The sequence below is a fragment of the Saccopteryx bilineata genome, chromosome 8, assembly GCF_036850765.1.
Source record: "Saccopteryx bilineata isolate mSacBil1 chromosome 8, mSacBil1_pri_phased_curated, whole genome shotgun sequence".
NCBI classification, from domain to species: domain Eukaryota; kingdom Metazoa; phylum Chordata; class Mammalia; order Chiroptera; family Emballonuridae; genus Saccopteryx; species Saccopteryx bilineata.
The window spans coordinates 28,795,555-28,813,051 of record NC_089497.1 but is presented as its reverse complement, the minus strand read 5'-3'; the positions used below and the strand labels follow the sequence as shown (position 1 = coordinate 28,813,051).

The 17,497-nt window shown below is 42.2% G+C and overlaps 2 protein-coding genes across 7 annotated transcripts in view; one reads left to right on the top strand and one right to left on the bottom strand.

Moving 5' to 3' along the window:
• CMSS1 (cms1 ribosomal small subunit homolog) overlaps nt 1-17,497 on the top strand; it is a 430,962-nt gene that overhangs the window by 205,842 nt on the left and 207,623 nt on the right. Inside the window, exon 2 of one of the 5 annotated variants that reach the window (XM_066241795.1) lies at nt 14,738-14,788. The exons of the other annotated variants lie outside the window; for them this stretch is intronic. Within the exon in view, the coding sequence (XP_066097892.1) occupies nt 14,738-14,788 (51 nt within the window). The remainder of the gene's footprint in view (nt 1-14,737; nt 14,789-17,497) is intronic. 5 annotated transcript variants of the gene reach the window in all.
• The window catches only part of FILIP1L (filamin A interacting protein 1 like), a 327,587-nt gene that overhangs the window by 199,901 nt on the left and 110,189 nt on the right, over nt 1-17,497 (bottom strand). Inside the window, exon 1 of one of the 2 annotated variants that reach the window (XM_066241791.1) lies at nt 17,147-17,200. The exons of the other annotated variant lie outside the window; for it this stretch is intronic. The gene's annotated coding sequence lies outside the window, so the exon portion shown is untranslated. Of the gene's footprint in view, nt 1-17,146; nt 17,201-17,497 lie in introns of those variants that run through there. 2 annotated transcript variants of the gene reach the window in all.

Here is a 17,497-nt window from a genome sequence, read left to right as displayed (position 1 = left end):
GTCATGTTGGTAGCTTTAAATTGGCCAAGGTGGGGGTATTTATGCCATGGGAATCAGCAAATGTTACAAATGCGGAGGGGGACGGAGTGTTTTTCTCTGAAAGCTAGTTTAACGGCACACCAATGGCTTCAGCAATGACGTATGTTCTGCCAATTCCCAAACCTGTGTCTCACACTTTCTGAGCTTCGGTCATTATTTCCTGCTGATTTCTAGCCAGCTGCGCTTGAATGCCCAAATGGAACTCATTTGAGTAGTCTTCCCTTATCCACGGTTGAAGTTACTGCCATCAACCGTGGTCTGAAAATATTAAATGGAAAACTCCAGAAATAAACCAATCCATAAGCTTAAAATTGTGCAGTATTGAGAGTAGCACAATGAAATCTCACACTACCCTGTGACTCAGTCATCCCTTCGTCCAGCTGGTATACCTCGTATGTGCTTTCTTCCCGTTAACTACTTAGTAGCCATATCTCCGCTATCAGATTGGCTAGTGCAGCCTCACAGTGCTCGTGCTCAAGTAACCCTTACTTTACTGGGCAGTGGCCCCAAAGTGAAAGAGTGGGGGTGCCAGCCATTTGGCTATGCCAAAAAGACACCATAAAGTGCTTATTTTAAGTGAAAAGGTGAATATAATGCAATGAGATATTTTAGGAGAGACTTCACTCGCATAACTTTTATTACAGTATATTAGTATAATTGTCCTATTTCATTACTATTTATTGCTGTTACTCTCTTAGTCTAATTTATAAATTAAACTTTACATAGACAAATATGTATAGAAAAAAACAGTAAATATTGGGTTTGGTACTATACGAAATTTCAGGCGTCCACTGGGGCCTTGGAACATACTCCCCGCTGATCGAGAGGACTACTGTGTCTCCTCCCAAACCAGAACTCTCCTAGACCAGTTCATGCTTTTGCTAATGGCCCCACTAATTCTGTCATCCTTGTAGAAAACTAACATTTCTCCCTTGACTGGTGTATCTTCTTTTCTTTTTTGTTTTTTTTTTACAGAGACAAAGAGAGAGTCAGAGAGAGGAATAGACAGGGACAGACAGGAACGGAGAGAGATGAGGAGCATCAATAATCAGTTTTTTGTTGCGCATTGCAACACCTTAATTGTTCATTGATTGCTTTCTCATATGTGCCTTGACCACGGGCCTTCAGCAGACTAAGTAACCCCTTGCTCGAGCCAGGGGCCTTGGGTCCAAGCTGGTGAGCTTTTTTGCTCAAACCAGATGAGCCCGCGCTCAAGCTGGCAACCTCAATGTCTCGAACCTGGGTCCTCTGCATCGCAGTCCGACGCTCTATCCACTGCACCACCGCCCAGTCAGATGACCAGTGTATCTTAATTGATTGCTCTGTATATGTCTAGACCTTGTTTTACAAAAGATTTAAGTTATCTTAACAATCCCTATAAAAGGACAGTACAGAATGATTTCTCACAGTGATAGTAAAGGAAGGAGTCTGGCCTAAATAGAAGTGAGCACAAGAAAAAGAGATGAACTCAGAAGTGAGATGGGCACACGGCACGCCTGCCATGAAGTCCAGCAGCTGTGTGCTGCCAGTGCACGGCACACCCTCAGCTGCTCTGGATCCGTCTTTGCTAACAGCTCCACTGTGCCGGCCTGTTTCTTCACCCTCCCTGCCTCCTGTCCTCCTGCTCTCCTGCCCTCTCACTCACTTCTCACAATGCTTCCAGAGATGATTCTTAAACTCGAATATGATTCTATAATGCCAACTTTTTCTTCAGCTTGGAAACTTGGAATAACTCTTCACTGCCTTTGGGACAAAGTCCAAACACACCCCCTAGGAGCCCCCTCCAGGAGATTTTCGGTTCATCCTTTAAGATGCATCTCAGGTGTCACCCCTCTGTGAAGCCGTTCCTGGCTCCCATTGGCACTTCTTCCACTGGACATCCATATTCCTCATGTGTATCTTTTATTCGATTCAGTTTACAGTTGTTGAATGCCTGCCTTATGCCATTAATTATATTTGGTATTAAGGATACAGAGTAAACAGTCTTTATTTTTTAAGGACTTCTAGTTGAGAAAAGATTTAAGCATATCATAGAAAGTGTGATAAGTGTACAAGAGAGTGCAAGGCACAGAGAACACAGAGAAGAGGAGCGCTGTCTCCTTGCACACGCATTCGATTGTGACCACTACTTGTATTTCCCTCCCACTGGAATAGGAGGCCTGTGTATCCCCTGCACCACAGTGCAAATCACAGAGTAGGTGTGCAGTGGTAGGTATATGTTAGATGGATGAATGGGTGAGCGAAAAGAATCTGCAAGAGCTGTCTGAAAATATTTGGAATATTATTGACAAATTCCAGTGGTTCTTGGCTTCCCTTGTTATCTGTTACCAACTTTAGAGTTGGGTGGATGGGGGTATATAAATATGAAAACTTGTATATTCTTGTACTGAATAGGCTAAATCCTTGCCTTGGGAGCCTCTCTTTGTGGTTCAGCAAGTTTTGAATCTGTTAGCCTTCAAGGAGGAGCTCAGGGTCTCGCCTTTTCAGTCAGCCCTTTGCGAAACACATCAAAGAAGTCTGTCACTTGATGGTTCATTTGCTGTACAGCTTGCCAGAGGCTCAGGCAAAAGGTCCCAATTAAAAGATCTGTGTGTTTCTGTGGTCTCTTAATGGTGAGGGAAGAGTTCCCAGGGCCTCATCACATCACCGAACAATACATCCTCTTAATCTTACTGGATTAAAACAGAAAAAGCCCCACACCATTCTAAAACTTCATAGTTTAGTTTCACCTATAGTGCAATTCCTCTAATCTCTGAAAGCTTCTGTTCATGCTGATATAAAAAGTGTCTAGACTCTATAACATTGTTTCTCAGTCCTGGCTTTAAAAAAACAAAAAAGGAAAAGCAGTATCAGACTTCAGCTCTGGAGAGCTGCTGGCCTGCTGCAGGCGCAGGCATGGGTATTTTTTAATTTTTTTTTATTTTTTTTATTTTTTACAGGGACAGAGGGTGAGTCAGAGAGAGGGATAGATAGGGACAGACAGACAGGAACGGAGAGAGATGAGAAGCATCAATCGTCAGTTTTTTGTTGCGACACCTTAGTTGTTCATTGATTGCTTTCTCATATGTGCCATGACCGCGGGCCTTCAGCAGACCGAGTAACCCCCTGCTTGAGCCAGTGACCTTGGTTCCATGCTAGTGAGCTTTTTTGCTCAAACCAGATGAGCCCACACTCAAGCTGGGTATCCTGGGGTCTCGAACCTGGGTCCTTCCGCATCCCAGTCTGACGCTCTATCCACTGCGCCACCGCCTGGTCAGGCCAGGCATGGGTATTTTTATAAGTGCCCTAGTTGATTTTAATGTGTAACCTAAACACACTGGCTTAGAGTCAAGACCAGAAAACCTTGTCCTTAGCCTGGAATTTACTTCAAAAGATTGCCACCCTCTTATCCTTCAGGTCTCCACCTAAATGTCACCTTCCCAGTAGGGCCCCCACCGTCACCTAATCACTGAGAGCATCTACCACAATCTGAAAATAATTTGTACAGTTATTTGTTTTTCTTAGTTCTTCTCTGTCACTACTACCTGATTAGGAACTTTATAACGTATTTCTAGTCATCTACTGTTGGGTGAATGTGAACGACAGCTCTAGGAAGATGTGACTGCTGCTGGGCTGAGTCCACAGAGGGGAGAAGGAGCTAAAAGAAAGCAAGTTTGTTTGTTTATTTATTTATTTATTTATACCGAGACAGAGAGAGAGTCAGAGAGAGGAATAGACAGGGACAGACAGACAGGAACGGAGAGATGAGAAGCATCAATCATTAGTTTTTTGTTGTGTGTTGCGACACCTTAGTTGTTCATTGATTGCTTTCTCATATGTGCCTTGACCGTGGGCCTTCAGCAGACCGACTAACCCCTTGCTCGAGCCAGCGACCTTGGGTCCAAGCTGGTGAGCTTTTGCTCAAACCAGATGAGCCCACGCTCAAGCTGGCAACCTTGGGGTCTCGAACCTGGGTCTTCCGCATCCCAGTCCGACACTCTATCCACTGCGCCACCGCCCGGTCAGGCAAAAAGAAAGCAAGTTTAAAGGGCAAGAAATGTGTACTTGCCTTTCTCCTCAGACAAGAATTTAAAAGAGAATCACAGAATGTGCTCAGTGGTTGATTCAATTCAAGAAATACTACTACATTGCAGTGCTAGAGACTGCCTACCCCTCCCTCTACTTCTCTACAAAAAAACAACCCAAAAAACTTTTTATTTACAAATATATGTTTATAAAAAATTCAAATACTGGCCCTGGCCATTTGGCTTAGGGATAGAGCGTCAGCCCAGCGTGCAGACGACCCGGGTTCAATTCCCAGTCAGGGCACACATGAGAAGCGATCATCGGCTTTTCTTCCTCTCCCTCTCCCCTTCTCTCTCTCTTCTCCTCTCACAGCCAGTGGCTTGGCTGATTTGAGCATCGGCCCCAGACGGGGGCTGCTGGGTGGATCCTGGTCGCATGAGGGAGTCTGTCTCTCTATCTCCCCTCCTCTCACTGGAAATAAAATGAACTGCTTGGTAACTGTGTTGTATATAAACATGTAATTAAAGCCTCAAGTTGCCCTCTGGTTAGACACTGTAAGGATAACTTGATGATTTAATACAAACTACATTCTCCTTAGATAATGTAGTTACTGTGTGATAGACTTTTGAAAGTATTCAATTTTTTAAATTACTCTGTATTTTATACACACACACACACACACACGCACACACACACACTTCCCCAAAGTGATTTCATAACATACCTATTATTAATGAAGGTTAGTTATTTTAGAGGATAGTTCTATTCCCAAAATTGAAGATTAGATTTAAATTGTCCTGAGTGGTTAAATATTTGGTAGGACCTTCTCACTTTATAGCAGTTCAGCCATTGGGAAAAATGCTAACTATATAGTTCAGAGGTCAGCAAACCGTGCCTATCAAATCCAACCCATACCCTTTTTTTGGTAAAGAAAATCTTATTGCAGAACAACTATGTTCATTCATTTACATATTATATATAGCTGCTTTTGTGCTGTAATGATAGAAAAAGGATTTGGGGTTTTTTTTAGAGAAGTAGAGGGGTAGGCAGTCTCTGGCACTACAATGTAGTAGTATTTCTTGAATTGAATCAACCACTGAGCACATTCTGTGATTCTCTTTTAAATTCTTGTCTGAGGAGCAAGGCAAGTACACATTTCCTGCCCTTTAAACTTGCTTTCTTCGCTCCTTCTCCCCTCTGCGGATTCAGCCCAGCAGCAGTCACAGTGACAGAGACCAAATAGGTCGCAAAGTCTAAAATATTTGCTCTCTGGTTCTTTAGGGGGAAAGTTAGCTGATTTCTGCTCTGGTTGATCAGAAAGATTATACCATCAGTAGCCAATCGGAACAAACTAACCGAGCCCAGTGGATGAGCACGTGTTGATGGTTCTGGGGTTTTAGTTCTAGTAATAGGAAGAGTGGATGGCGCATACCTGTTTGCCCTTCCTGGGACGGCAGTCTGGCAGAGCATTGGTGAGTGAGGGGGTGGGGCAGCAGGGAGGGACGTGCTCCATCTAGCCGGGTCCTACCTTCCTGTTAGGCAGGTCACGTCTTCTCCCTTTCTATTCTCTCCCCTCCCAAGGGGAGCGGTACTCATTACAGATGTGGCCAAGGTTTTTAGAATACCTGTAGGTTGGATCCTTTGAATTTAAACCAGTCTGCCCTGTCTTTGCTGCCAACCTTCATAAATCATTTGGTTGAACAATTAAAGGGCTGGGCACCTTTCTGAATGTTGCTCCAGGTGCATTGGGGTGACCCCTCCTCCCACAACTGCTCAGCATGCATGATAGAGGACCCCACACAGTGTTAGCTGTGAGAAAAACACCACACGGCATTTAGTTTTCATCTCCACTGGGCTTGCCTGTTTCACCCCAACCCCAGGTTTGTTGGAAATTCCCCTCTGGGGATTTCCAGTGCAGATCTTCCAGCGTTCAGGTCTCTGAGTGTTTGCACTGACCAGCCTTGGACAGATGTGGTGCGGTGACAGAGGGGAAGCATGACGGTGTTACGGCAGGACAGGCTTGTCGGACCGACCACCCCCTCTTCGCCCCATGTTGGTCCCCAGTAATGGCTCCTTCTGCAGCTTGTGCTGTATGGGCTCACCAGCTGTTATCTCTTGGGTAAATCCTGTACAGACTGGCCCTGAGTCTGGTTTAGAGTTAGGGTTCCAGCATCCCTCTTAAGTTATAAATGATTTGGAGGTTGGACCAACCTCATCCTCCCCTCCCCCTTTCTTTCTACATCCCTTGCAACTCCTTGTTCAAACATTACCCCTATAAAAAATAACTGTTCATACATTATATCTCCTGATGAGTATTTGCTCTTAAGCTTATATAATTTAAAGTTTCACCATAATTTCTGGTGTGAGCATTCACATTTTCTAGAGCCACCAATTCCTATCTGCCACGTTTTCCTTGCTCTCACAAGCTTCATACACAATTACACACTCTCCTAGTACTAATTCAAGGAGAGAATGGTGGGTAGTCAGAATTTGAATGGCCTATGAAGCTGAAAATAAATAAAGGTAATTTTGTGCCTGACTTATAACTAAATATTTGTCCCATTGTATAGGTGTGACTGGCCTGAGGTTTTAATGCTGGCATTGCAGATTTAGAAGGGACCTTGAAGATCATCTAATCGTACAGATATGGAAAGGGCCTATAGACCTGGACTGACTTGTCCAAAATGATGAATCCTAGTTTTTTAGGCCTTCAGACCAGATGGCTTAATCTAAAGTTACACATTCCACCCAGAAGACTTCCCCTCTAAAAACATGATTTAAACGAAAAGAAATACCAGAAACTTTACTGTGGGTTCATACTGCTTTCTCTGATAAGTATGCGTGTGATCTGAGACTCTCTCTGCTGTCTGCAAATCAGACATTCTTGCTGGGTTGCATCAGAGTCCAGGCGACATGATTGATGAAGAAAGGGCAGAGGAGGGATGACGTAATGGCTCGTGCAGCGGTTACCTGCGAATTATCTCTGGCTGTGTCCTGCTCGGTGTCTGTGTGACTCATGCGCTGACGCTCTGCCATCCCTGTTGTTCAGCACTGTAATCTCACACTTACCTCACCCTATGTTTCTCTCCTTTTCTTGCCAAATCTGATTAGAAGCACTTTTGTTTTAAGCCCATGTTTATGAAGCTGTAAGAGGACTTTGTACCAATGACCATGTGGAGAAAATAAAGGACAGTTAGAACAAGCAAATTACATACTGACTTGGTCAAATCAGCTTGACGTCTCTCTCAACTTAGTTCAGCAAGTACTTACATAGCACCTACTATGTGCCCTGCAGTGTCGACGCCGATAGCTTTCTTCCTGACATGGCTGTGTTGTCTCTCAGCTTCCGTTTGACAAATTGACAGTGAACAAACCTGTATAAGTCAGAGGATACGGTGCCTGCTTTCCGTGCTTTTACATGCACTTATTGTGTACCTCAAAGCAAAGCAGTTCTACTTGTACCCATTTTACAGGTGAGGACACTGGCCCAGTTCACTTAACAAATATATGTCAAAATTTGGATTGGAATCCTTGTCTTTTGACACCAAGTACAATGTTTTTTCCACTACATCACAAGTGCCTTTGGTTTACATACTCAAGGAACTTTTGCAAGAAAAATACCCAATTCTCTCAAGTTGATCTTCATACTTGATATAGCCTCTGCCTCTGTTCTTTGTTTATCATTGGGATACCACAAGTCAAGAGAATAGGCTCAAATATATCTATTCTTTGGTGGATCTGCATCATATGAACACATATTTGCATGAATTCAACTACACTGCTCAGCAAATGCGTATAAAAAGAATAACAATTTACACTGTGCAGATACATCTGTCGAGATAATATTCAATGAGCCTGTGCTCATAGAGAACCTGAGATAGACAGGTATTGACTTTTCTCAGGCCTGTCTGTTCCATGTTCTCCCTCAGGGTGGCCACCCTGACTTGCTCACAGTGCTATTTTGTACAACATGCATCCTAAACACAAGTCAACTGTTTCATCTTGTATTCAACCAAAGACATAAGAATCTATATAATACCAGAGGAGAAGCCCACCCGGGTTTGGCCTACTGAGAGATTGTATGCTGGCTTCCAGCACGGGGCCTTCCTAAGGGATTTTCAAGGTAATTTTGACACAACTTGAGTTATTTTTGTTTATATGTTCTTTCAAAAATCTAAACTCCTAGTAAAATATAGCCTGTAAGTTGATATTGGTTGACAGAGACTTCTTGTTTAGGTTGAACTGATAATCTTGGGCTCATTATGTACATAGGTATATATAATATATCTTCCATTTTCTATTTGTTGTGCCAGGTTGGAAGGATTGATACCAAGCAGATCAAATACTCACTGTGTTCGTAAGAGAACTGTGTTACCACTGAAACCAAGGGAGGAGAACCAAGAGAAGGAAAGTGTGATAGGGTCCCCCAACAGTGGTGGAAAGAGAGGGGGATTAAGAAAACCCCATTGAATTTAGCCACTGGTGACCTTTGAGAAAATAGCCGTGACCCATCAGAAGGTCAGAAGCACGATACAAGATGTGAAGCATCATCTTATGTCAGATCGGAGTAATCAGCAGAATATGATGCATCGAAGAAAGGGGCAGCACCCTGGCCGGTTGGCTCAGTGGTAGAGTGTCGGCCTGGCGTCCAGAAGTCCCGGGTTCGATTCCCGGCCAGGGCACACAGGAGAAGCGCCCATCTGCTTCTCCACCCCTCCCCCTCTCCTTTCTCTCTGTCTCTCTCTTCCCTTCCCGCAGCCGAGGCTCCATTGGAGCAAAGATGGCCCGGGCGCTGGGGATGGCTCCTTGGCCTCTGCCCCAGGCACTAGAGTGGCTCTGGTCGCGACAGAGCGATGCCCCGGAGGGGCAGAGCATCGCCCCCTGGTGGGCAGAGCGTCACCCCTGGTGGGCGTGCCGGGTGGTGGATCCCGGTCGGGCGCATGAGGGAGTCTGTCTCTCCCCATTTCTAGCTTCAAAAAATACAAAAAAAAAAAAAAGAAAAGAAAAGGGCAGCAGGAAGAGAGGGCACGAGGTCTGGGAACGAAGCTCTGAGAGCCAGGAATGGGTGACAACAGTACCTAAAAGGTAGGACTTGGAGGTTAACAGCAGAGCACAAGGTGGTATCAAGAAGTATTCTGGCTTCTGAGCTTTTCCGAGATCCCCTCTGTGCTGCTGGTGGGAAGATCCAGCCTCGTCTCTGAGAAGCAGCTTCTTGTGGCCTCACCCCCATTGCAGAGCGGGTTTCATGTGGTTATTACTTTTCTAAGTAGTTAGGTTCTAATTTGCTCTCAGTTTGGGAAATCCAGGCTGGCTCTGCCCCGCTGTCACTGGGTTGGAGAAGAGAGTGCCAGAAGTCAGCATAAATAACTACAGGGCCAGAAATGGTTCAATTCTCATGAATAGAGAAACCAAGTCATTCATAACACCAAACCTTATCATATTCAAGGAAGTGGAGTTAAAGGGCACCTCCCTTTCCTGTATTTGTGTAGCTAATAACACCTTGCATTCTTAAAAGTGAAATCCTGTTGGTGATCATTTTTCTTCTCTCCGATTACTCACTTTGTATTTTTAAATCACCCTTCAGTGAACTACAGGAGACTGCTTGACTCCAGCCACTAGGAAACAGGCTGCCTTGGAGAGGTTGAAGGTTGGAGGCTAAGGCACTTAGATTAGGACAGGCTCTCATGCTGGGTTCTCTGTATCTGTGACTTATGTGCACAAGAATCCCCTTAGGTGTTTATTAAAAATGTAGATTCCAGAGCCCCACCCTAGGCTAACTGAATATAAATCCATGATCAAATGTGGTTCAGGAATATGCATATTAATAAGCACCCCTGAGGAACCTTATGCAGCCTAAAATTTAAGAACCACTAGTTCAGGAAAAGTGTACGGGATATAAGAAGCCAAATTCTAGAAAAGTAACCTTTCTTACAGACCAAATTCTTATTCTAAAGTTAAGTTGTATACATATATAATATGGCCAGGCATGTTTGCTTTAATGAAAATCTATAAATCTTTTTTGAAACTCTTAGGAGAAATTTTTAAATGCAAGATACAGGCAAGATGTTAGCCATAGTAATAAATAAAATAAAAATAAAAAACACTTGGATGTCTTGAGGAGAAGGAATTTTTATGTGTGTGTTTTGTGAGATTTCTATCATTTCCCATGAAGGGGGAGAGGTGCAAGGAGGGAAGAACACAGGGAAAAGCTCTCCTTGGCTTTGAAGATCCAGACCCTCTCTTCTGCTTGCCTCCGAGAGCAGCTGCTTCCTATCCACAGAGCTCGGCCACAGGTCCGCGCTGTCTCATTCATTCCCGTACCCACTGCAACCCTTATACACGTACGGCTCTTCAACCCTTATACACCCGGACTAGAACGGAGAATAGCAGAAAAGGAAAAGGCAGTTTGATAGAAAATGGAATTTCTTTTTATAGAAAAGAGGGAGGCAACGATTCTGGGTTCCAAAAAAGTGCAAAGCCTCAAACCAGAAAGCCCTCGCCCTAGACCTCTGGGTAAAGCCACCTGCTGTAGTTATGAACTGTAGGGCACGTGGGTGTATTTAGGGAGTGCTAGGCGTAGGGGTGGTAAGAGAGACAGGCTCCAGTTCCCCTGCCCCAGATGAGATAACCTCAGAAACTAATTTAAACTCATCTCTCCCCCAGCCCTCATTTGATGTTTTTGGCTTTTAATTAAAACTTTGTTTTTGTTGGGTTTGAATTATTAACTTTGTATAAGTCATTTCCCTAAAGAATCTAAATTTCTTCACGATAGGAACTGTTACGTAAGTACTTTGAGTACATTCACCGACTCACTTCTTTCCTCCTTTCCCATCACCATCCCTCCAACTAGCCACAGATGGATCAGGTTCCATTTCGTCTCTGATCCCTTTTCATCGAAGTATCATCTATAATTTTCTGCTGTAAAAGCTCCTTTAAAAGAATTCTTCTACATAGTCATGGAAGCCATCATTTAGATCCTGGAAGTTTGTTCTCCTCTTTTTATTTTTATATTATTAAAACTAGGCTTCGCAATGATAAGAATCCAGCTTGCTTATCATGCCCCTTTTCTTCGCGTAAGAAAATTCTGATTTGGGACGCACTCAGCACTAAGCGTCGTGAGTGACTCCTAGAATTTGCTACTTAGGTTAGGAAATTAAAGCTAAGAGCAAATGTGTCTGGCGCTATTTTGAATCAGATAACCAAAGTAGTAATTGCAGCATGTCAGCCAAAGTAAGCAAGCTTTTTTGATTGGTAGACTCATGATGCATTGTCTTGACCGGTTTGATTACTGAACCACTGCAAGCTCTTAAAATTGAGCTATTTTTAAAAAATTGCTCAATTTTTTTTTCTTTTAATTTTCAAGTATTTTTGTATGGTCTCATTTTATGTGTTCTTTGTCCAAAATCTGACCATATTCATCCCCACAACTCTTTCAGTATTACTTAGTGTGTTACTTGGCTTATTTTTTTTTTTTTATGTGAGATTTATCCCATCTCATGGACTGTAATTTCCCCTGACTTTCTGTTTCTTGTGTCCTTGGCATTGATTAGCATATTGACAGGTATTTGAAATGGAAAGAAGATGGGAAATCACCTGCCATTTTTTTGTGTGTTTTGTTTTCTGTTTTTGTTCTAAAGGACTTCATTACTTTTCCTGTTTTCTCTTTATGAGCGTGAGAACCAAGGATTTGAGTCTCTCAGATTTAGTGTTTTTGTCTTGTATTCAGTGAGATCAATATATCTCCTTGCCTAAAATTTTTATTTGACTAGAAAACAATGTGGAGCAGACCCTTAGTGACATGTCCATAAAACTGATTTTTTTTTCATGTTCACTTGATGCATTTTATATGAAACATCAAATTCTGGAAATCCATGCTTGTATATCTCTCACCATGAAAAGGTGATGCAATGAGAGCCACCAAATCCTGAAGGACACGGAAGTCCAGTCAGGGGAATCCAGAAGAGATAAATGTGCAGTGAAGAAGACAGAGGCAAAACTCGCTCTTTGAGTGTCTGAGGCCCAGGAAGGCCCACAGTTGGCCCGGAATATGTAGAGATTTTGTTCTGGTTGCAATGAAGGCCACCCTCCAAAGCGCCTTGAGTCCGACAAGGGCCTCGCTGATGGAAGCGGGAGTGTGTATAAGCAAAATGGGCCTCGTGGCTTTGAGTACCATTGTTGCGAACTGTAATATGGGACTACCGGGCTCTTGGGAAAAATACATTTCATCTGGTGGCAGCAGGAATTCGGCCAGAGTTGGCCACAGAGTAGAGGTAGATACCAGCTGGTATCTTCTGGTGAGCATATTCTCATGACCACCCCCTCGTTGGTTACTGCAGAGCAGGTTTTCAGGTTCTCATTTTCTTGCAGTTTGGGAAGCGGAAACCTCCCTTGGGAGTAGGGATTGGAGTTGGTTTCCCCAGCACACCCTGACCGTGAGATCTATATACAGGGAGTTGCCTTTCTCATCTACCAAGTTGTCATAATATTTTTTACCTTCCTGATCTTCGTACCAACATAATCATAATCAATCACCGCTGACCTTGCAGATGATCTCTTTTCTCACATCTGGGTTCTGGTCTTTCAGTAAAGCTGCTTAAGCACGGGGGAGGGGGAGTCTTTCCACAAAGTTAGAGTTTTTCCTGATAAAGGTAAGTACTCCACCCCTCCTTCCCAATTAGCTCCCTGCCAGCAATAGCATTGACTTGAGCCAGTGCCATGTGTGTTAATTCCATAAGGACTCGCTTGATAAAGGCTGTGCAGGGCAAAGGGAAAAAACAGCCAAAGCTTCTAAGCTAAAATTTTCCACGATTTCCATATGAGATGCAGCCAGGGCACCCTGCATCTAATTGTTACCATGTGTTTGCTGTAGTCCTTGGTGCCCCTCAGTTCTCATTCTCCAACACTTCTAGAGATTAGAAATTACAGGAAGTGCTAGCTAGGTCAAGATAGAAATCTACTCTGCTGCAGAGACTTTGGTCTTTGACAAACAAGAAGTACAATGGCAAAGACAGAGCAACTGTGGGATTAATTCTGTGATCTTTCCAAATAATTGCTAAGTAATTATTGGTCTATTAGCAACATTCAGTGTTGTATTTCATTGTTCCATTAATATTTTACATGTGTTTGTTACTTTGCTTCCCATCTGGTTATACATTCTAGATAGGAAAAGGATTGCTGTTTTTGCTTTGCCCCGTACGTTTTGGGAGGAGAGCTATACACAGTACGCACAGGGAGTGCCAGCACAAAGTAGTTGGTATCTGACTAGTTGAAGCAAAGTGATTTCATAGATCCCTGGGCATAGGAGAGATTAATTAATGAATAGTAATTGCAGAATAATCAGACAATTCAGAAACCTGTATACCTATAAATATAAGAAAGATATTTTTTCTATATAGCTGATAGTGATTTTCAGATCTTACATAACGATAATTTTAGCCTCAATATCCACCAAACTTTACCATAGTTCCTAATAGATAATAAAGTTGACTGGTTTGCCTGTCCAGATAGCTCGGTTGGTTAGAGCATCACCCCAAGCACAGAGGTTGATGGTTCGATCCCCGGTCAGTGTACATACAGAAGCATATCGCTGTTTCTCTCTCTCTCTCTCTCTTTCTCTCCCTGTCTCCCTTCTTCACTGGCTAAAATCAATAAATAAATAAAAATTTTTAATTGACTGATTATTGGTAGACTGAAAAGGAAAAATAAAAGAGCTCTATTAAACATTAAAGTGTCCCTGAATGAGAATAAGACTGCCTCCTGCTTGAAGAAATTAATGGATTTTAACCGAACCTATAATATTACTAAGAATAGAGGATTCATCTTCATTCAGTTCTGCTTATTTTCCTGTTGTCCTGAAACACAATGGCAGCTAATCTAAATTTCCACGTAATTTCTCTGAGCAAGCTAGAGCTCCCAGCAGAGGCAGTAATACTGGTAGCATTAAAAGCAAGAACAAGATTGCCTGCCCCTTTAGCCACCTAAGCATCAGACATTAATGGGCCGTGAAAACTGGAGAGCTGAGGTGACCGTGGGTCAGAGCGAACGTACAGAGGCGAGCACAGTATAGGGGAAGCTTTCGTCACCTCCACTCTACTGAGCCTTTTCTCTTGATAGAGCAAGCTCTTAATTCCCCAGGTTACTAATCTGGCACCTTTCACGGACATCCCTGTTCACTTTGAAAAATAAAAAAGGAAATAACCAAAAACATCTTAAGTGTTAAGGGGGAAGGAAAATCAACAGAGGAAATTACAGTGGCACTTAAAACAGTGGCACCTTTTTCTTGAGTCATGTGAGGAGAAGATATTTGAAAGTTTGCAGCTTGGACTGTCTCTCGTTAAGACAGTAACCAGAGGTCTTGGGAGAGAATGTGGCATACTTAACACCGCCACAGCTTAGCTATGGCCTTTAATGCACATATGTGCCCACATTTTCAAAATTGATCTTTTAAAATATGTCTATGTGAGAGTCAAGTGATTTGAAAGTGGATAGCACTTCCTCTCCCCTTGCTCTTACTCCGTCTGCCGTTTCCTCTCTGAGGTTAACTACCGCTCCGAAGGAGTCGGCGCTTCCTGGCCTGGTGTAGCTGCTGTTTGTTTTGGACAGTTGTTAAGATACCTGCCATTTCTTATGAAATCTAGTATATCAAGGGTTTGAGCAGCATACCAAGTTCTCACTTTCTCTCTCTTGTTTTTAGGTAAGTCATCGGATCAGAGTAAACATGTCATTTCATGGAATTTTCCATTTGGTAACGTATTACTATTTTTGTCAAATGATGTAAACTGTCATTTTTGTGATTTCTCAATCTGTATTTTCCCACACATTTGAACTCTGTAGTATACTCTCCTCCGTATCAAAGGCAAGGGGTGGGGATGGGGTGGCTGGGAAAGAAGGGAAAGGCATATAACTAAGTATAAATATATTTATCAGTCAGACAAGCGCTGTTGAAAGAAACCTGCCTCTTTATAGCTATTTCCATCAAATCTGACTGTTAAAAAAATGGAAATGCAAGAGTTACTATATTTGATTGTATTTAGAGAAAATTGGGCTTACTTTAGAGACTCCACCAAGTTTAGAATAGTGGCTTTCCATCTGTTTTTGGTGAAAATCTGGCATTCCTCAAAATATTATTCTACATCTTGTGAAGAACACTTTTTCTTACCAGACAGATTTTCTTTTGAATCCTAGTTGTGAGTCTTCAGAAACTTGTTTACTTTGAACACAGTTATTAAAGAGAAGAAACAATGCACAATTTTAGAAGTATAAAACGAGGACTCTGTGGCACACAGATGGTAGCAGAGCTTATGGTCTGTCTAATAGCTGGTGGTCCGTAACGGTAGAAGACCAGAGCCTCCGAGAGAGAGAATGAGAAGGGCAAGGGGAGGCATCATCACCTCAGAAGGCTTCTCCCTGATGTCCTGGATTTTTTCCCTAGTAAGAAGGTTGTAAGCTCCAAAACATTAAAAATATATATTATTTTAACTGATTTCGATGTAAATTTTTCTAAAATGTTTCCATTTATTTGCCTTAAAAGAGCACAGGCTGACCATAATTTAAACTTTTTTGATAACCCAGGGTCATTATCAAGTTCTCTTTGCATTTCAGCAAATGTTGATTTAGCATCTCCTGTGTATGATGGTCCTCTCAGGCCCTTTTGGATACTTAAGTCTGTTTACCACTCTTAGACAGCTTCTGAATGCTGTGCTTCTGGGGCATATTGGGCCAACTTTTTATAGCATTTCGGATTTCCTTGCTGTGAAGGCTGACAGACACCTGTGAAGGTTTCTCACTGAGCCACACTCTCAAGTGTGATGCTTCTAATCATTTTAGAGTGTAACCAACCATATGAACTGCACATAAAATAAGGGCACGCCTGACCAGTGACGGTGCAGTAGACCATCAACCTGGGATGCTGAGGTCCTAGATTTGAAACCCCAAGGTTACCGGCTTGAGCCCGGGCTCATCGGTTTGAGTGCAGGGTTGCCAACTTGAGTGCAGGATCATTGACATGATCCCAAGGTTTCTGGCTTGAGTCCAGAGTCGCTGGCTTGAGCAAGGGGTCACTGGCTTGGTTTGAGCCCCCTGGTCAAAGCATGTATGAGAATCAATCATTGAACAATTAGTGTTGCAACTACAAGTTGATGCTTCTCATCTCTCTCCCTTCCTGTCTCTCTCTCTCTTTCTCTCTCACTCTCTTTCACTAAATAAACAAATGAATGAATGAATGTATGAGAGCACACGAGGAAACTCTCATATAATGAAAGAGTTCATGAAATTTGTAGATTTTGGCTGCTCAAGAACCCTTCTTTTGCTTATGTCTTGAATCTTTGAAGGTATGCGAAATGTTGCTATAAATTTATGAAGCAGAGAGTTCCTTTATCCTATTCCTTAATAATGCTTCTAGGAACAGATGCAGATTATTTATTGCCTCTGTCTGTGTTTTTTATGACCAAATAAGAATTAGTGATATTTAAAATTTTAATCAGCATATTCCCATCTAATTATAGTTCACAGCTTTCTTATGAATCATTTTATATTTGCCTGAAACTTGGTTTAATTTTTAACTATAATGGAGACCTTTAAATATATTGTTATTTTTCAAATTCAGTTTTTGAATATATATCTATAATATATAAATGTACAGCTTGTGATATTACGTATACACACATATGCCACCGAATTCGTAATAAAGGCTTCTGAAGCAGGATCATTTTGATAGTCTCCTTTGTCAAACTGATGGGTCTGAAGACTGTTGTCATTAAAAAGTAGTATTTACAAAATATTTGTTAAATTATGTGACTCTAGGTAATTACCAATCTAGGTGAAAGTGAATTGCATGCTGGAAAGAAGGCCAACTAGTGTATACATTATAGAGAGCAGAAAGAACTAATGCATCAGATCAGAATGTTTCTGATACAGATTGCAGCATCAAGCTAGGTGAGGTTTTTAGCACCTCCCAGCGACCATGTTAATCACACCTGTACTGCAATTACTTTTCTCTTTAATAGTAACAGTTAGTTAGCTCATCACATCCCTTGAGTACTTTTTTATCCTCTTTAACCCTCTGTTTTATTTACGTGCCCAAATCTACCCGGCAGCCACATACCAAATGAGAGCAAGCAAGAAGCCCCAGAGTAACTGAAGAATGAAATTCCTCTGTGGATGCTTTGTGTTACCAGCAACATGTACACTGGGATCTTGTTTGAAAAGTCTGTTAAAAAAGAAAATTGAGAATCTTGAGTTATCTGCCATTTAAAGTTAAACTGTGTTTTAGTGGACTTAAAGATTTTTCTCCAAAATTATTTCTAGACTTCTTAAGTACAGCTATTGATTATCTTTCCATTCCTTTTCTGTTTAAAAGTCTTTTTATACACCGTATAAATGTAAGCCAGCGCGTGTTTGTATGAGTGTGATGTGTGTTTGTAAAACGATCTTCCTTTCAAGTAATAGAACCACA